Raw genomic sequence first — 20,780 nt, forward strand, 5'->3', positions numbered from 1 at the left:
GTGAGCTTTTAGTTTTCTTTGGTCGACTAAGAAAGAGCAGGCTGTTTAAAACTCAGACTTGCCCAGTTGCAGCCAATGTCTCTGCTCAGGCCCTTTCTACCAACTAGCGAAGTAGTTAAGAGCTTTAGCCAACCTTGACCTAAAATAAACTTGTTGATATGGCGACTAGGCTTGAATTACATCAGCTGCACTAGGCCCTTGCTGTCAGATATGATCTGCCTGGTTCTTCAGCTGTTAGTTCAGTGGATTTCTTCAACTTGAACTGAGAGTACCTAATCAGGGCCCTGCAGTGCTTGAAAATTAAGTCCCAGTGACTAGCTTACGTCCATCTCTTCTACATTGAAATTATCACCTGAGTAAGGTAAACACTGATCTATCTGCCCTTTTCCACATAGAGCCGATCACCCAACAGAGAGCCTCCTCTCGCGACTGCTCTTTGACCATGCCATCGAGCCTTCTGCTGCCTGATCTGGCGTGTTGGTTTACTACGGGTTTTATTCTGTGGAAAGATACAGACAGCTGCATATTCACTCAGATAACCTGTTGCTGTGTGAAAGCTTGCCACGATAGATGGGCCAACTCTTGATGGAAATCCTTAACATGTTAGTGTCTAAGGCCTGGTGGTAAACTGGAACAAATCTGTTATGTATCACTGCAGGGTAGTGATCTGGAGGTGAGTTTGCAGTCCCAGCTATGGGTGGCTGAGGACAGTTTTCAGTGCTTGGGAATGCAAGTCACTATAGACCCTCAACTGTATTGGGAACTTTAGATGGCATACTAGAGAGGCGAAACCTGTGCATGCTGCAGCATGAAGTACCCTTTGCGAATGTAGAACCAGTAATGGTTTCCAGCTGATACGTAAGAATCTGGGTCAAAGGACCTCCACTATACTCTTGCTCCCAACATAGACATAGAGTTCTGCAAGCTTCCATGGAGGTCCTTTGACCCGGATACTTATGTAGCAGTTCCAGAGAACTAGCCATTTCATCGAATTTGCGAACAATTCAAATGAAATATTTTCGAAAGACGGACCGTCTATGGAGGATGGGTAGGATTATTTTTGCCAATTACATGATATTGGGATGGTACATTCAAAATTACTGGTTGCGGGCATCGCATATTTAGTGAGCTGTTCTTTGTTGGAAAATGTAACTGTCCCCCAAGGTGGTACTACTGGCTATCATGGAGGAAGAGAGACATAATCGACGTATGATCACTTATGGGTTGATTCCTACTCAGCAAAAGAAATATTACTCAATGTTGGCTCTTATTGAATGGCTCCCTCTCCACAATTCCCTTAGAAGGATACAAAGGATGGACACGTGTTTTATACGGGGGGAATTCATCTGTGCCGCAGGAAAATGTCCCTGTAAGCATGCTAAGCTCTGGGGTCTGTGGTGGGAGTATTTTCGAATTCTGTCAGACAAGCCTTTTAATGTGGTGTATCAAAATGCTCTTTTTATAGAGCTGTTCTGCATACATGAGCTTGTGTCCGGTGAAGTTTTCATGAGTGCATTGGTATTATAATGATATTTCCTGCTGTTTATGGCCTGAGAATGGTTGTCTTCGAATCTATTAAACACAATAAAAACAAATGCTTAATTAAAGAAAGAAAATCCAAACATAAAAAGATGGGTTTGAATAATACACCCCTCAGTCTTCCACTCCCTACTCCCTGAGTGTTGAGCAATGCTGGAATAGGCCAGTGCTGAAGCATATTTCTCAAAGGAGAGAACATCTCACAGTACTCCAAAATAATGCTCAGAAAGAAGTGAATCTATCAATGATTCCGTGAGAGACAATACACATTTACTTGCCTGTGATCCTCGATATCTACAATAGTTTTTTTACTTTATAGCTTAACATGTGCTTATCTTATTTCTCGGTGAAAGCTGGGTTCATGCAGTTAAATGCATTAACCCCCAGATTCATCAAAGTCCTGTTTTGCGAGTCCTTAATAGCGATTTTTGAAGGAATCGCTATTAAAGACTCGCAAAACGGGATGCATGTAGAAATCGCAATATTTTTTGCGATTTCTACTGCTTCCTTATTTGCGATTCGCTAATTGCTAATCGCAAATAAGGAATGGCTGTCCCATTCATTCCTATGGGCCTAAAGGCCCAAGGCCCATAAGAATGAATGGGGAGTCATTCCTTATTTGCGATAAGCAAATAGCGAATCACAAATAAGGAGTGATTTCAAGGGTGCCAGGGTGTCCAAAGGACACCCTGTAGCACCCCTGAAATGGTAATGTACACTGGTGTTGCGCACACACATGTCCAAAGGACATGTGTGTGTGTAACATACAACTTAGAAAAATGCACTAAAGTGCATTTTTCTACGTTTTCGCTATTTACCACGTAGTTGGACTTCGCGGTAAATGGCAGCCCCAGATTGCGAATTCGCAATTTTAAAATTGTTCATGAATTGCATTTAAGGAATCTCAAATTGAGATTCCTTAAATGCAATTATTCGCAATGTAGCGATTTCTAGAATTGCGATTTTTGCATTTGAGATGATGATGAATCCCAAATGCAAAAATAGCGCTCGCAAAGGGCCAGATTCTCAGAATCTGGCCCTTTGCGAGACGATTTTGGCTTTTTGAATCTGGCTGTTAATCTTCTGTTTACGTACCATACTATACTTAAGGAATTATAAAAATGGCCACTGGGGGCTGAGAACATTTGCTGCTCTCATGATATACCTGGGGTACTAAAAAGCCGTCGGTACGGTTTGATATTTTCTAAAACCTTTTGTCCCTCAAGGAACAAAACCTTGTCCCTTCATTAAAAATAAGTTCGTGCTACTGCTAAGTAAATAAATCTTCTATGTGTAAGTTAAGTGTAAAATTGTTTGACTTGAGACTCCCTTTACAGATGGACGTCTCTATTTTAATAGTTCATTTGAATGTAAATGTTTTCGATAATTTATCTCTTAACCAGCTAATTCTTTTTTTTCTCTTCAAGGTCTCCTGTTATTCGTGCTAGAATCTGGATATTACTTGTGTTGTCTAATGTTGCATTCATGATATCATGGCAGTTTGCACAATTTGTCCTTCTAACACAGGTAATAAAGTTCACTTATAAATGTACACACTGTATTTGCTTTACAAGCCTAGGTATTAAACGGAAAAAAGTTGTAAACTTGCCGTCTCACCAGTTGGTACAGTACATTCATTATAATATTCAAAATACTGTTTTCTTTGGGTGACTAACTGAATTTTTCTCTTTTCTGTGCAACTCAAAATACTTTAAGAAACATTTATTCCTGGTCTGTTTCATTTTTTCGGTGTCTTTCTAATTGTGATGGATATTTTTTTCTTGCAATTATAATTTTGTGAGCATCTTTTTTACATGTCAATTAATAATTTTGGTTTATATGCCCAAATGTTTGTGGGAATAGAAGATGTATGTAATAGGAGCTGCTTTTACCGCGAGTGGGGAGACTACCAGTCCCACTATAAATCAGAGCAAGCAAGTCCTCCAACGAGCCACACCTGCCGGCAATTAAAGCACATTTTGTGTTCTGTGGCGAGGGACGTGCCTGGGCCAAGGTCAGGCCCATCTTCGCCCGTATAAGGCCGGCTGGGCCACCCTCTAATAACCAATGTGGTAACTTCATCCAGATAACGCAGGCGAGGATCTCTATTCTGTTTCCCACTAATATGGGCAAACGTAAAGTGAATGGACTTCCTACACAACCATATAGACCCACATGCATTGGTACTATGCTTGAGCGAGCAATCGGGGTTGTGAGTAGCGAAATTGCAATAACTGAACGTAGGCTATCCTAGGGGCATCGTTAAGTGCCTGTTCAGTTTCACGAAATTTGCAAATGTTTTTACCAAACCGTTATCTTGCAGTTATTTACGCGTTTTTATGAAACCATGCAAACAGTGGAGAGACAGAACCATATGATTTGATATTACATAACTTAACTTTTGAGTTGCTAAGCACAGCTAATATGGAGCTCTCATTAATTACGCTATCTGAGGTAAAAACAAGGTATTGTAATACCACGTTGATTTGACCCCAATTGTCATAGAACGGCATGGTTCGTTAATTGTCTTTTTTCTGAGCAACGTCTAGGTTCCTAACTGCAGGTTAGACATTGGAAGAATTGTGCAAAATTGTCTGTATGAGGTGCTTGACTATTTGTCAGATCATTTACTGCCAAATATTGTGAAACAATTATTTACTTATGGATTTGTACAGCGCACAGAGCCCACTAAACCACATCCGGCAATAATTGAAACAGTGATGTTGACATCCACAATTATTTGTTAAACAGTAAAGTCATCTTAACTCTTTCTAAAAGAGAAGGAGAAGTTCCTTCTTACTCATAAATAGTGATACAATATTAAAAGATTTGGACCCAAAAGCTGAAAACTGCGGTCATATCAAGATTAATATTTAGTCGACCAGACCACGAGAAGACCGAGGTCTGCAAAACATAGCACCCTCCCACGTTAGTAGAGGGAAATTTTGTGCAAGAGGTAGTGATGGACTTGACCCTCTCTGCAGGGTCACTCCCAATTATTTGCCTTCACCTCTTATTTTTGCTGAATTCCTTTTTGTTGGCCTTAGAACTCTGTACACTTTACCACTGCTAACCAGTGCTAAAGTGCTCACTCCCTAAAACATGGTAAAATTGTTTACACCTGATTGCATAGTTAATTTACTTATGAATTCCTTGTAGAGTGGCGTACCAAATACCCAATGCCTGTAAATTAAATGATACTAGTAGGCCTGAAGCACTTATTGTGCCACTCACTTAACTAGCCCCTTAGAAGTTACCCTATTATTATTATTATTATTATTTATGAAGCTTGTAAAGCGCTCGGCTACCCCCAACGGGGGTGCCCCGGCGCTATAGACTGCAGACTTGGAAAGAATAAAGCACTTTAAGAGGTGGTGAAGAACCAAGTTTTCAGTTTGCTCCGGAATAGTGATTCAGATGAAATAAACCTCAGGTCCAATGGGAGGCTATTCCAGAGTTTCGCTGTCATTAAACCAAACGCTCTGCCACCCATTCTAGAACGGCGAAAGCGAGGGACGACCAGTAGACGCAAGTTGTTCGACCTCAAAGATCTGACCGATTGGGATAATATAAGTCTCTTTTTCAAGTATCCCCGACCCAACCCATTGAGGGCCCGAAAAGCAAGAGTCAGAACCTTAAATTGAATACGACGGGCAACAGGAAGCCAATGTAACTTCTTACGATAGGATGCAACAGAATGTCGATAGGGGATGTTGCCAATCAGTCTCGCCGCCGCATTTTGAACGATCTGCATACGTTCAATTTGGTATAAGGGGGCACCGGCGTAGAGACTGTTGGCATAATCCAAGTGTGAGGTGATCAGGGCATGGATGATGGTTCTACGGGCATCCAGCGGGAGGTATGGGAAAATCTTCCTAATCATACGTAGTTTCCCGAAGCACGCTGCCGAGACCTTATTAATTTGAGCTTTGCAGGAGAGAGCGTTATCAAATTGAAAGCCCAGATTGCGTACTGTTTGGACTGGAATGGGGGGAGGATTAAGCACAGTCGGCCACCACAAAGTGGCAGGTAGCGAGGTTTTCTGATTGAAGAATAGGACCTCAGTCTTATCAGTATTCAGTCTGAGATGATTAGAGGTCATCCAGGAACATATATTGCTAAGACAATGGCGGAAGCTGGCAAAACTGGAGTCAGAGTGATCTCTAAATGAAAACACCAGCTGAGTGTCATCAGCATAAGCCATAGGCCTGCATTGTAGCCTGAATGCAGTGTTAAACAGTCAATACGACTTGGCAATATAACCCCTTTCCAAGCCTTAAACACCGCTTTTATTGCATATATTACCGATAGGCCCTCAGTAGCCCATAGTACAGGGTGCATTGTAATTAAAATGTTTGACGTACTTTTAAGTTTTCCATTTCGTGGTAGTCAAAAACTGCTAAATTCGTTTTTCACTACTGTGAGGCATACCTGTCCCATAGGATTATATTGTGTTTCATTATTACTGTTAACAAGTGCTGTTGGACTTTGTCCTTTTTGCAGGGTCGTCCCTGAAACTTTTGCCTTCCTCCTGGTATTTTTAGGTCTCGCCTAGCGAATGCAGCGCATGCGCTGCATCCCCTTGGCGAGACTCTATTGTTGTGGCTTTTGATAGCGAAGGGAGACAAACCAAGTGCGCGCACGGACAAACGATGTGCACGCGCATGGCGTCTCCTTTCCGCACTCACACGCTCCCACCGCGTGCTTGTTCTGCAGAGGCAGCACTTTCAGCACAATGCGTGCCTGCCGGGGCAGGAGATGTGCACACGTGTCTGCTTTGACCGTGCTTGTTTTTCTTGTTTAAATATTTCTTTGCCCTCTACTTCTTCTCTATAGTGACATCTTTCCAAAGCGTGAAGAAACACTAATGATTATAAATAGCATTAATGATACGGGGACATGATTGGTTTGTCTATAGTAAAGGAGGTTTAAGCATAATAAATAAGGACGTATATGAAACATTCTGTTTCTCCTTACAAGTTTATATTGACTCTACTGAAGGAAATCAATTTAGGAACAGTTTAGAGGATATTAGTAAGAAAATAGGTTATTTTAGAGTTGATGTGTTACGTATAGCCATTATAAAATGTAAACAGACAAGAAAAAGCTTTTGGTGTAGTGATGTATCATGTAAACAGTTATTTGTCAGCCTCAGTGATCGTATCACGCAAACATAATTCTGTTATCGGAATTTGACAGTCAAAGCTGTCTGCAGAATTCTAGTTTGTCAACAGCAGATTGTTTCGAGCTTGAGGTTTGCACCATATTACACTGTATGATGAATTTCTGCATGGTGTATTTTTCACTGTTGACAGTGGCATTTCAATGAATACAATTTTAACGCCACATTCATTTATCACCAGCACAACAAATCTATTGGCCCGATCTAGCCCCAGATGCTGCAACTCCTGAAGTCTTCCACGCCTTTACACCGAGGCACAGAGACTCGGTCTGTTTGGAAAAAATTGAGTGCTTGGAAGACCCTGGCTTTATTTGCAGAGGATTTGGACCGCACTTTACAACAAGCATTTACAATGCAATAGGTCTCGCATTGATGCGAGCTTGAGCTATTGGCATTGCAAATAGCAATGCCTTTTATTTTTGTTTTCTTTTTAAAAACATAAATAAAAGGCATTGTAATTGTTTCTGACCTGGTGTTGGTGGTTTTAGGACGCTGGGCACTTTAGCACTGCTGTCCAGTGTAAAGTGCATGTGCTCTCTTTGGTAAACATGGTAAGATTGGTCTACACCTGTTTGGCTTATTTAATTTATCTATCAGTCCCTTGTAAAGTGGTATCTCATATTCTCGGGGCCAGTAAATTAAATGCTACTGGAGGGCTTGCAGCACTGCTTGTGCCACCCTCCAAAGCAGCCTTTCAAACCTGTCTCAGGCCTCCGTCACTGCAGGGCCTCCGTGCGTAGTTTACTGCCGCTGTGACATGGCACATAAAGTAGGTGCCTCGTCTGTGACTCCCCTTTTACTACATATCAGTCACCCCTGAGGTAGGCCCCTAGCTAGCCCTATGGGCAGGGTGCACTGTAGGTAAAATGCAAGACATGTGCCTTAAGTGTGCGGCATGTCCTGGTAGTAATAAGCAGCCATTTTGGTTTCTCACTACTGTGAGGCTGCCGTCTCATTGGAATGCATTAGGGATTCCCTTATAAGTGGTTCAGTTGTAAATTCTGATCTGAGAGGAGTAGCGTAGTCAAGTTTGGTATGTTTGGAATAGTGGTAATAAATGCTGTGTAACGATGTTCACAGATTTATTATCACTATTTTAGAAATGCCACTTTTAGAAGTGGACATTTCTGTGTGCTATGTGTCTTTGTACCTGCCTGATGTGTATTGCATGTCTGGCTCTGGAGTAACAGGGGCTGGGAAGGTACAGTGGCTCCAGAGGGCCTGGCTGAATAGGCCAATCTGCATTTGGAGTGGTGGGAGGAGTATCAACTGGGCCTGAATAGGACAGAGCCTGCCTCACAAAATGCTGGCTCCGACCCCTGTGTTGTGTCTGGGGCCAGGATCTACACTGACAAAGGAGGGTGTTGTGGACATGTATAGGTGCCCCTAGAACTGGTTTGGACCAGACTCAGAGCCCTGTGAAGGGGAAGAACAAAGACTGTTGCAATATAAATATTGTGGCTATGACCCCATGTCTGGTGAACTGCTTGGTGCTTACTGAGACTGGACTGACACTGCCAGGAGAAACCACTGTGGGACCCAGCTTCTGCCCCTCTGCAGGGAGGCCCCACGTGCTGGCCTGCCTGTGCCCAGCTCTGCCCTTGTGGACTTGGGGGCAAAAGAGCGCTGTCTCCAGGAGAAAGACAGGCCGAGCTCCCATGGATTGTGCCCTCTGAACTTGAGTGCAGGCAGAGTGCTTTGTGCTGCATCATTTTACTAAGTGCGCCTAGGGGAGCACTGAGAAATCTCTTGTTCAGCGGGGTTGGCCCCCACTGCAGTGGAGCACGGGCTGCGCTTCAGGATTCCTTTAGTGAGAGCCTCTGGCATGGGCTTGCGTTGCTGCACCCGAGGTGCTTTGTGAGCATTTTTTCTTGCATTTCTCTGCTTCAAGTGCGGCAAAAGCAGCCGCCAACGCGACCAGGAAGTTAGGCGCCCGTTGCCTGACTGTGGGCGGGGCCGACTTGTAAGTTGAAGCCAACCTCGAAGCAGAGGGTGGAGGCCGGAGCGGAAGTCAGGCAACCCTGTGCCTGATTCCTGGCAGGGCTCCCGTTGTGACGGGGAGAGCCCCGTGTGTGGCAGACGGAGACCTCCCTCCGTGTCCTGACACCCGCCGCAGCAGCAGCGGCAGGAAAGGGGATGAGGTAACCGCCATTTACCGCTGGTTTGTTGACCGCATCGGATGGCTGCACCCTACCTGGCTCGGTCATCCAAGGAGTGGTGAGTGGGGCGGAGCCCCTGGTCACATAGAACTGGGCCGCGGTGGTGAAGGGCCCTGCCATTTCTTTGCCAGTGAATCGCTGCACCGCATGGATGCGGGCAATTGCACCCTCACCGGGTGGTGGTGAGCATTCTGCCTTTCTCTGCGTACCTGGGATAGCCCAGTAGGGGCCCCGGGTTGGGTAGGGTAGTTGAAAAAGAATTGCATGGGCCCTAAGTGTAAGGTCAGAACGAGACCTCGGTCGGTGGCCTCGATGTTCCATGCTGTGTGGGAGCAACCATTGCATCACAAGAGGGGCTGTGTGTGCACCTAATAAGTGATTATGGTGTACCACAGCGGATGGCTGTGAGTAAGGTGGGCCTGAAGTGATACTTATGTTCTGCATAATATGCCCTTCTATGAAATGTCGATGAGTAGGATGTATGCCGAAGGGTTTTTTGCTAGATGCAGTGTTGCCAGTAGTTGCTGGTTGTTTTCACTAATAATGTTTGCTACGTGCATTGCTGTTGGTGTTTATGCCACACTGTACTTGCCTCATGTGTGCCCTCTGAAAGTGGGTACGTTGGTGCGCTGCTGCAGATATATGCATAATTGGTTTATGCTGAGTGTACTATTGCCAGTAATTACTGATTGTTTTCGATTCCACTACTTGTGAGATCTAATGGTTATGACAGTGTATTTAATCCCTGTAAGGTAATACTAAGTGCCAGGTGGCACAGTGTATATATGTGATTGCATTCTAATGTGTTTTATGAGTAATACAAAGGCTATTTTTTATAAAACCTTGTGTGGAGTTTCTTTTGTGGTGTGCCTAGTGTGTTGCTGCTGTGTGAGTGTGTTGCTCAAACGCTTTACACATTGCCTCTGGGATGAGCCTGACTGCTCGTGCCAAGCTACCAATGGCGTTGAGCAGGGGTTATCTTCAGCGTTTAACTCCCTTGCCCTGACTAGAGTGGTGGTTTCTGCCTGGCCTAGGCGCATGCCATAGCCAATCAGAATCCCATTTCTAACAAGTGCTAACTTTGATATGGAAGAGATGGGCATCTTGTACTTGTTATCTGTTAAATTGTAATAAAAAATCCTCTTCAATGGTAACGTCGGATTTTATATTACAATTTTGAAAATGCCACTTTCAGAAAGTTGGCTTTTTCCTGCCACTTGCTATTTGGTGCCTGCAGCCTGTTCTAGGTCATATGACTGGGTGTAGTTGGACTTTTTTAGTTCCTCCCAGACTGTCACACAATACAGGGATTAGGTGTTGCCTGAATAGGCCATCTACTGGCTGGATGGGGGGCAGGGGAGGAGGTTGGCACAGTCCCACTTGCAGCTGAATAGAATGTGCTTTGCCTTTACACAAAAAGTGTCAACACTGCATTGTCCCTGCAGCCAGCTTGGAACCAGAGCAGGGGAGTCAGGAAACTTCAAGGACTTGAAAGGGAGTCCTCTAGAAAATTCTACTTAAAAGAAAGCACCATCTATAAACACAGGACCCTCGGGCCCACTCTGAAGTTCACTATCTGGACTTGTGGAAGGACTCTCAGAGGGCTGTCTGCTGGTGTGGCCTTCTGTGTACTCCACAAGACTGCGTTCCTTCACCTGGAAGGACTGCTTTGCTGCCTGGAGCCTGCCTTGAACCCTCAGAGGACTGCCCTGCTTCATCACTTGACCCCAGTACTACCAGTAACACTAAGGGCTAGTTTGCTGGCCTCCAGTTCAGAGCCACAGGGACATAACAGGCTCCCACCATCTTGAACCTGCACCTGGAGACAACCTTAGTGAGTCCTAACCCCCTCCCCCTACTGGTGCCCCTTCCATCCTGGTCCCTCATTGGTGGTGATAAAGGTGCCCAGATAGCTAAAATCCAAAGCTTGGTACTTTAAAAAAATGTGGCTGAAAACTGCTCTGGGATCCAAGGGAAGACCGGGACCGACCTGCTCGTTTATTTGGCCCAGGTGCATCACTGGTCTGCCTGTGTTCGCAATAGCTCCTGCTATGTTCTTCTTTATAGCAGCAGATCCTGTTTAGCAGTCCTTTGCCAAAGGGATATCCTGTCTCCTGGAACTTTCGTCGGCCTACAGCCTCCTGCCTTGTCCTGGCAGAGATTTTCGTCTTCCAACAAAAAGACTAAGTCTGAACCTAGACATCTTCACCATGACTTCCTGCAGCAGCTCCCTGATTACGACTCTCCCTCCTCGGACACCACCTGCAGCCGTGCCCCACTTAAGTTTACCTACCTTTTCAGAACTTTTTCTTCGGAATTACTTCTAAGTCTGAAAGTAAGCTCCACCTGGGCTTAATCAACTTCTTGTATCCGACCCGTGCTCCGTGGTCGGCCACATTTTTTTAACTTTGATCCGGTCTTGCATGACTAGATGTCTGTGGTTGGCACTTTGATCTTTTAGGCTCTAGTTTTTACCTTGTGTTTCCACAGTTTATAACTCTTGTTCTACTAATTGCATTTTTTTCAATTTGGTGTCAAATAATGTATCAAAATGTACTCTATTGTTCTAAATTGGTGTGGGATTTGAGTTGTATTTTCACTTAATTACTGTTTATATGCTACATAAATACTTTACACATTGCCTCTAAGTTAAGACTGACTACTTTTGTGCCAAGCCACGAGAAAGTTAAGCACAGGTTAATTTAGTGACGTTTGTGGTTCACCCTGAAAGGAATTGTGGCTGTTCCTTCGACAGGGATCACCCCACATTCAACCAACCACCCAATTTCTCAAAAGGTCGAATGGACCAAATTCTAGGTGAACAACTAAACACTAGCATCATTATTTTAAAATATCCTCTGTTCTTCACTGCCAACCAGTGAATGGACTTCCCAAGGCACTTTAAAATGTTGTTCTTTTTGAAGTTTTTGATATATAATTTTGTAAATTTTGCGTAAATTATTTCTCTGAAATAATTGAAATTCATTTGAAAATCGTGTTAAATACTCATGCTTTTTCTATTTTTGTTTGCAGATTCTATGCTTATTTGCTGTTTATGTAATCGGAATTGTGAATCCAGCAAAAATGCTTGCTATTGTTCGAATACATACGGTAATTATTCATGTTTCTGTACAGTCATTATTCAAAAAAATTGTTTCCTGCGGATATTTTCAGTGCTGTGCTACCAGTCAAATAACCCAGTGTCCTTCTGGTCTTTGTAAGAGAGCTGGTACGTCTATAAAATCAGACATGTCTCCCAATGAGGTTTTTTTTCTCCTCTCTCAATGCTCTTGAGTTCCCCGGGAATGAGTAGGACCTGAAGGAACACTGTTATCCTAGAGTTCCTCGATACTGACAGTTGTTATAGGTAACATTTTCTTGTTAGGACAGCTGGATTGAATTCTACCTCTCCTGAAACATGGGGGCGCTGTCATGACCATTTAGATTTTCTTCCCACAGGGGTGAACACTGTACATAAAATGGCTAACAACAGACAGGGATACCAGACTTTGGTGTCAAACCTATTTTACCAAGCTTACCAAATGAGGGATAAATGCAGTAGCTCGGGCTACGCAGGTGTCATAAACATTAACCAATCAAGAAATCAAGAAAGAACTCTGCTCCATCCATTAGGACCTCCCTGACATTTGTTCCAGTGAATGAGGCAAGTGTTGTCGTTCTGAGAGAAGGGGCAGTTGAGGTCATGTTCCAATTGCACTAACATTTGTGTCTATGTAGGAAGCTAAACCACATGCTTTAATTTTTTTGAAATTCATTCCTTACATAGGCACAAGTTGCAGCTTTACGTGTTCATTGTTTAGTACATTTGAGTGCTTTATTGTGAAGAAGGGGTCAGACATGTTCTGGTTCAGGGGATTGCACTTTCTGAACACAAGAAAAAAGTATTAATCTTATCATCACGTGTACCTTTTACTTTTTGGGCTTCCCCCATCTTAAATGTCTTACTGTAAAAGTTAATGGACATTTACAAACATATACATTGTGTGTATTCAGTAACAATTTGCTTGTAGTTTCATGCACAAGACTTGCATGAAGATTTACTCTTGCCCGAGGTAGGATTCTGGTGGATACTACCAACCACAGACTCCTCACCTTTGGAATATCCCCCAGGTGCCAGACTGGATCTGGATATTTTCACAGCAGTGCTCGTGGACACCACCTAGTGATGCTGTTTAGCCCTAGGTTGGCCTCATTCTACCCCAAAAGTGACTGAGCACTGTCACATATAAGTGCCAACGCTGGGTACCGATGTCAGTTCCTTTCTTTCTGCTCCTTGGAACGCCTGTTTCAAGAATTTTTCCGCTGTGCGAATCTAATGGGGATGTCTTCACCCAAGACTAAAGGTTTCAAACCATGCCTTGACTGGCCTAAACAGATATTGGTGACTGACCCACATGAGTTGTGCCTTTGGTGTTTTGGCTCAGGCATGGCTTTGTGTCTTGTGAGGAATGTCCTCTCATGGACTCAAATGAGAATCTAGATAGTGAAGCAAAGTTGTACATCTCTGAACATTGAAAGAAGGCACAGAAATCTGTTCAGTAAATCGCAGTCCAAATTGAAGTAGAAACACAAGAAGGCAAGTGTACTCCACCCCATTCCACCACTTTCTATCTAACAAGACGTTTCAAGACTTTTCAAGGGTTGTTACAGTGCCACTTACTCTTGCTCCCATTCTCTGATTGAGGAGCCAATCTCACAGTTAGTTGTGAGCGGCCCATAAGTCCCTGGAACCTGCCTCTGGGTTTGCAATGAATCTGGTGCCAATTCATGTTCTGCCTCCAAGTCCTGCATCGTTTCTTTCCTCATCAACTCGGATCCTGCCAGCCAGAGTTGGATCCTATGGATTCTACAGTGTCTGTCTTCGACTCGAATTCGCCTCAACCCCAACCGACGTCGGGCTCTGACGTCACTCCAGTGCAGCCAGTTCCTGAACTCTCTGACTCAGACAAGGTCCTACCTCCACATCAGAGCTGCCCTTAGTTGCTCCACCAGTGTTTAAGGTCTGACTCTGACCAGAGTGTGCCGCCTTATGGAGATGATGGGGAGGATTTAACACCACTTTCTGATGGCAGTTTTATTTGGATTTGCATGAGACTAGTGGGATTTATACTTTACCCGATACTGGGTGAATTTCCCTTGTTGGGCGACACATGGATTAGAGTACTTTCTTTGCTGTAGTCCTCAGAAGTACTGCTGACATCTTGGATGTATAACTTAAAACAAAAGTGATGACTAAAGTACTTCAGACAGAGCTAACTTTTGCCATTCAATGAAACCCAAACTGATATGGCCTTATGCCGTGATTGGCACTTGGTGTAAACTTTGTTCTTGCTCACCAGTTAGCAGCTAAATATGTGATTCGGGCTGGTCTGTACACTCAGTCGGTAGTAGTGTGGTACTTCATCGGCACATGTGGATGAGATCTATAAGCTTCTCTGGAGATGTACGAACATCCCTCATGGGCATGCCATTTGATAGCTCCTGCTTGTTTGGCAAAAAAGCTGATTGAAGTGCTTCAAGGAAAGCTGGGCCAGAGACACTCTTAAGGTCTTTTGACGCCTGCAAAACAGTTAACTCCTCATTTTCGGTCTTTCCGAATTTACTCCAGGGGTTTGACATATTGACAACACCACTCACCCCCCCCCCCCGCTCCTTTATAGCTAGCATCAAGGATCAGGCAGACAATGTGCAGATCTGCAGGGGCACCGACCTTCGCAGGCCGGCTCTTCTGCAACAGCAACCTACAGGCCGCAATAGTTTGAACTTAGTGGCACACAACAATCCTGTGGGAGGCAGGATCCAATGTTTTCTCCCAGGATGCCAGTCCATCACATCTCACAGACGGGTCCTTCATATCGTCTAAACGGGCTGTGCACTTCCATTTCTTTCCAACCCTCCACAGCTTCCGCCCACATCAGAGAGGCTGTCAGAGGGCATGCATCTATCTTACTGCTAAAGGTGCAAGCCCTACTGTCCAAAAGGGCCATTGAGTGGATGGCAGCAATAGGAATAGGTTATTGCGGTGGCTATTTTCTCATGCAGAAGAAGGACGGAGGGCTTTGACCTATTTTGATCTTCGCCCTCTGATTGCCTGCAGAAGGAAAAATTCTAAATGCTCATACTATACTAGCTTTGTTCGACCTAAGTTGGCAGGGTATGCCCTGACGTCGGTCCCTTGCTCACTTTGCCACTGGATTCAAGCTAGCCTGGCTGATGACGGCTGATTAGCCAGAAATCGGTCCCTAGATGCTTGTTTCCGGTCCAGGGAAGACATGGCTTGGCAGTTCGGGCTGGACTGTTCCATGGGGCATAGGGTCAGACTGCTTTAAATATGGCCATGTCTGAACTGGGGTGGCAGAGTGAGCTAAAGAATGATGATGGATTAAACCCAGATCTGTTTACTGGGGTGAGTGCTTGCAATGTTTAACACTCCGTCCATCATTCCCTTTGGTTTTGCTTTATACTAAACTAGGTTCTTTCTGCTCTGGGTCAGGGGGACTGGATAGTAGACTTGGACCAGCATGATGTGTACTTTTATGTGCCTGTCCTCCAGACTCGCAGACATTATCTGTGGTTTAAGGTTACCCATGACCTGTTTGTTTGCCGTGCTCCCCATTGGTCTAACCAGCGCCCTGTGGGTGTTCACAAATGTGATGGTCATGGCCTCTTCACATCCCCAGAGGTTGGAGATACCAGTTTTTCCCTACCTCGATGACTGGCTGGTGAAGGTGAGCTTGTCACAGTAAGTCGAAGACTGTCTCCATACGATGGGGAACCTCTTTGCAATGTTTGGGGTTCACGATCAGTGAGGTGAAGTTGCACCTGACTCCTTCGGCGAGGCTACGATTCATTGGAGCAGTCTGAGATACAGTCAGTTCAGGGCCTTCCCGGATACAGTGCCGTTCAATGCCTTCCTTCCGCCTCAATGAGTCCAGGTTATTCGGGCTGTGATCTTGATGTTTCATTCTCTGTCCTGGATCTCGGTGAGAGCCGCTTTCAGGCTTCTTGCACTCTTAGCCTCCTGCATATTCCTGGACAACTATGCCAGGTGTCTTACACACGCTCTGTAATTGAAACTGAAGTTCCAGTGGGCCCAGCACTGAAGAAATCTTTCCAGAGCAATCCATAATATGCCAGAGACAGCTCGCAATCCGCAGTTATGGCTTCTCAAACACAGTTGGTACAGTATCAGCCACTCCTCCCTGCCCAACCCACAGCTGACACTTGTGACCAACATGTCACTATTGGCTTTCTGAGGCCATCTGCTGGAGGTGGAGATTCAAGCCCAGCTCCATATCAATCTGTTACAGTTGCGCGCCAATTACTGGATCTGGCTGCCTTCCTGACATCCATTTGGGTGAGACTGATGAAGGTACCCAGGGACAGCACCACTTCCACCATGTGGTATTGCAACAAGCAGAACAGAGTGGGGTCTTGGGTCCTATTCCAGAAGGCTCTTCGCCTCTACCGTTGTGTGGGGTATGCAGACACAGCTCTGATCAACAAACACTGATGGGTTGCTTGAATGCCAGAGAGGACAAGTTAAGCAGACAGTATCCTACAGATGGTATCTACATCCTACTATAACACAGGGCAATTCCACTGCCAAGAATGTTCAGTGACAAAGATGTTGTGCGTTAGAGTTTCTACAAGAACCCTCACTAGGAGTTGCATTCTGGCAGAATGGAACATGGGGCTTCTGTATACCTTCCCTTACCTGCCTCTCTTTCCCTGAGTTCTAAAAAGAATCATGAAAAGTCGACCAGAGTCATCCTAGTGGCTCTGGTTCATGCCAGGATGGTGTGGTACCCTGAACTTCATGGCAGAAGCATCTGTTCTCCGATCAGGCCTCCTGTTCAAGAGCATCATCCATTGCCGTAGCGGGGCAGTGTCCTACACCCAAACCTGTGCAATCTGCACCTTTATACGTGAAAATTGAGCAGCAGTTGGTCTATCACCTGAAGTGGTCGATTTAATCTTCACCAACAGATGCCCTTCCCTGAAGTCCATTTATGCCTGGTTCTGGGATACGTTTGTAGCATGGTATGGTAGCCACCATATCGACCCTTTACCAGCCAAGCTGTTGATAATCTTTTCTTTGTTCTGTCTTTGGTCCACCAAGGCCTTACAGAGGACACTTGTTTGTCAGCCCTTTCAGCCTTGTTACATTTAGAGGCCCAACCGTCCTCGTTTAAATCACCTGTTGTGACATTGTTTATAAAAGGTTTGAAAGAAATGTCTCTCCCCCCACCATAAACCACAGTGCGACATAACTGGGTCTTAAATGGTATCTTCTGTACGCCATTTGTGTGAATGCATAGTTGCTTTCTGTATCTCTTTACTTCGAAGCCTGTCTCCCTCATTGTGATTACTTCAGATCATCACATGAGTAAGATTTAAGCACTGTTGAGGCATCTGCCCCACACTACCATTTTTTCCTGATAAATTGGTGTTGAGAACTCAGGTGGCCTTCTTGCACAAAAGTGGTGACTCCTTTCCACTTTTGGAAATCCGTGACCCTGACTGCTTTCTCTACCATCACTCACCCCTCGAATGGGATGGAGACGTTTCATCCACTGGACCCCAAAAGGGCGTTAAGCTTTTATATTAATTGATCGTGCACACAGTATTCTTTGGTTCTTTGGGGCAAAGAAAGGGAAGGCTGTGCAGAAGAGGACCTTGTCGAGATGGATAGTCCTCTGCATTAAGATTTTCTACACACTGGACAAGATTCTGTAAGGATGAAAAGCCCCTTCTGCAGAGCTGAAGCTGGTACCACTGGGTTGGCATGCTGTGGGCTGCCTGTCTTTCACATATGCCAGGCTGCGACATGGGTGTCATTGCATATATTCAAGAATCACTACTACCTTGACAGTCAGGCAGGCGGGTAGGATTTTTGGCTGCTCTGTCTTGCAGGACTATTTGGTCTGAGTCCACCACACAACCCCTTCAAGCTTTGGTGTGTGTTATAAGATGAGGAATCTGAGGCTAAAAGTATTTATCTGAAGAACAAGTTACTTGTCTGGTAATGCTAGTTCTGGTAGTTACTCGATCTAATCACAGATTCATCAAAAGAACAAGTTACGTACATTCAATAATGCTCATTCTTTTGGATGCTTTATCCTATCACAGTTTCCTCACCACCCTCCAACCTTTCTATACAGTGGCCTCTTTTTAACATCTAAATAGGCCCCAAATTAGGACTCTGCACACAGGTATTAATAATTGTTCACACTCTGTGTCTGAGAGCTCAGATAAAGATAACGAAGAAACTGACGTCTACAGGCACTGATGGTGCTTTTATGCAGCTCCTCTCCTTCACTGGGGATATATGGAGCCAGCGTCCAGCCACGCAGTGCCGCTTAGTGGTGCATGGGAGCATCGCTGGAAAATGTTTTCTGGTTCCAGTCTGGAGCCTGGTGACTATTCTAAGTTGATGAATCTGCAGGTAAATAGCATACCCACCAAAAGAAGCGTTACTGAAGGTATTTAACTTGTTCATTAACCCATTCAGTAAAGTAGCTGGGGCTTTTTCAGACATGTTAATTGTTTACCCAGCTTCGAAAGTTGGATATCCAATAAATGGTGAACATTAAGCATTGAGCGGCTTCATAATTGGATTGATATCTGCAAAGTTTTGGGCTATTTCTACATAAATTATAGTGATGGCGAGTGTATCAGCTTATTATTTTTTCCCTATTTTTTATTTTACAAAATGTTCGTATTAATTTCACTGAAAATATTGGATTGAGGACAGGAGGTTGGAATTAGGGGTATACACCTGTCAATATGATTTACACGAAGCAATGCAAAACTTGCTGGCACATATATGACACACGAGAGGTTTTACTTTATGACAGTTGAACCACATAAAAAATATCTTTCCGGAGGGTCTTGTGCGTTTTTTGTCTGTGGTAGGTTTTTACTTACACTTAAAACTTGGAATAGAAAAGTGTTAAATATAAAGAGTTTTCGTAGACAGATCATGGAGAAACAATTTATTGGTTTAGTCATAAGGTAACCGCTTCAGATAAAGGTAAGTAGCAGATGGTAAAATCTATGTAATGCTTCACCTGGAGCAGCCTCCCTGCTGCTCAGCCTGCACACTCCAACTGACACTCCAAACCCCACTAGGCACCCATGCATTCTCCGACATCATCAAACATCCAACATTCCAAACATCACCAAGCACACCAGCACTCATCCTGTCTGAGCAGCAGGGACAAAGTAGTTAAAGAAGAGAAATGGCAAACAGGAGGTTATAGCAAAAAGGTAATGTGAGTAATGTAAAATCCAATCAAAGTAGCCGTGACTCACTGCCGGTGAAGTAATTGAAAAATATATTAGAGGAAGATGTTTAGCATTGCCCAGAAGAAATACAGTTTTTAAACAGGAACCAACACGTATTCTTTAAAGTTAGGTCACCCAAAAAACACTTGGTTGGTTTCTCTTTGAACAATCAAAATATGGCAATTGTGTTATCAGAAGGGGATTTGGTTAACTTGATTTCCTGCGCCTTAAAACATGAATAAGTAAACTGAAACAAACTGATTTGAAAATGGGTATTGTTCTACACATTTAGAATTGGTTATGAAACCATTCTTGATGTTTGTGAAAAAAATGTTCTAACCTTCATGGGAGCCCCATTCAGTCAATGGTCACTGTATATCTGTCAGATATGGGAGACTTAGGGTCCATCATCACATTCTGCAGATGAAGGGGGTGGTGTGTTTAGAGCAACCTCTAACAAGTGGGGCAACTGCAGACGGCCTCTTAACTTCAACTTTGTCATTCTCTGCTGGAGAAGATATTCTCCTTTGTACTCAGATAAGCAATGCTTGGCCTCAAGTGCAGCAATGAAGCCTTCAAGATGGAAAGGAGCTTTCCTACCTCTTCACCAGCCAAAGACCCCCCACAGTCCTGTGATGGTGCTCGCGGCTGTTGAAGACTTGACGATGCAGGGTTAAGGGTACCTCTTCCCAGTAGCCACCTCCATGGATGGGTCTATCATGTAATCCAGTAGCCTGCCCATAGTTTTCCCCTGCACCAACCATACAGTACAAAGCGCACTGCAGGGTGCCTACACTTTGTTGAGGATCTGTGGAGACTGCTGGGCCAGAAAAGGAATAACACCAATAGCGTTTAACCAACCAGTCCCAGTTAGTACATATTTTAGGGTTTGTAAAACTAGCTCTTGAGACTGCATCCTGGGATGGATCACCTCTAACTCCTGAGGTAAGAAATCCGCCAATGGGGCCGGCGCATTCCGCAATCGCTGCCTCTATTTGCTAGGCCGTATGTGCATATTCTGTCCTAGACCTTCAACTTGCACACTGTCTGAGAACATTGATATACATGCTGGCTGTTACCATTCATCTTTTGTCTGATATTGTAATATTTCTATGGCATTACGGTTTAGATAGACCAAATAAGTTATTTTCATTAAAGGAAAAATGCCATGATACCAAAATACATCCTTTGTCGGGATTTCTGTTACTTGTTTCTCTATAGGGTATCAACTTGATGTTTGTTAATAAATTGTTAATTACACTTGCAATCGAAAAGCAACCTAACACATTTGGACGTTGTTAGCATGAAGCAACACAACAGCCAGTGGGACAGAAACGGAGGGAGGAGGGGAGGGGGCATTTGTTGACAGATTCGTATGCTGCGGCTATGGGGCTCTTGCACCCAGAGTTTACAGTTGCATTGGGCATTACTGCATCTGCAGTGAATATTGCCATTAATTGAACTAAGCGAAGTGCAAAGGTGGGGAAGTCTTAGCAAGTTAGCACAAGCGGGAGACACATCCCAAAAACCACAAAGGGCTGCCAAACAGATAATGTTTATGCAGGATACCCTGCCTCGTGCAGGTGACT

The 20,780-nt window shown here is 44.3% G+C and overlaps 1 protein-coding gene across 1 annotated transcript in view; it reads left to right on the forward strand.

Annotated features, from left to right (window-relative positions):
• DPY19L1 (dpy-19 like C-mannosyltransferase 1) overlaps window positions 1-20,780 on the forward strand; it is a 543,661-nt gene that overhangs the window by 290,166 nt on the left and 232,715 nt on the right. Inside the window, exons 9-10 of the mRNA XM_078688229.1 lie at window positions 2,967-3,066; window positions 11,914-11,991. Of these exons, the coding sequence (XP_078544355.1) occupies window positions 2,967-3,066; window positions 11,914-11,991 (178 nt within the window). The remainder of the gene's footprint in view (window positions 1-2,966; window positions 3,067-11,913; window positions 11,992-20,780) is intronic.

The sequence above is a fragment of the Lissotriton helveticus genome, chromosome 4_1 (assembly GCF_964261635.1).
Source record: "Lissotriton helveticus chromosome 4_1, aLisHel1.1, whole genome shotgun sequence".
Lineage (NCBI taxonomy): Eukaryota > Metazoa > Chordata > Amphibia > Caudata > Salamandridae > Lissotriton > Lissotriton helveticus.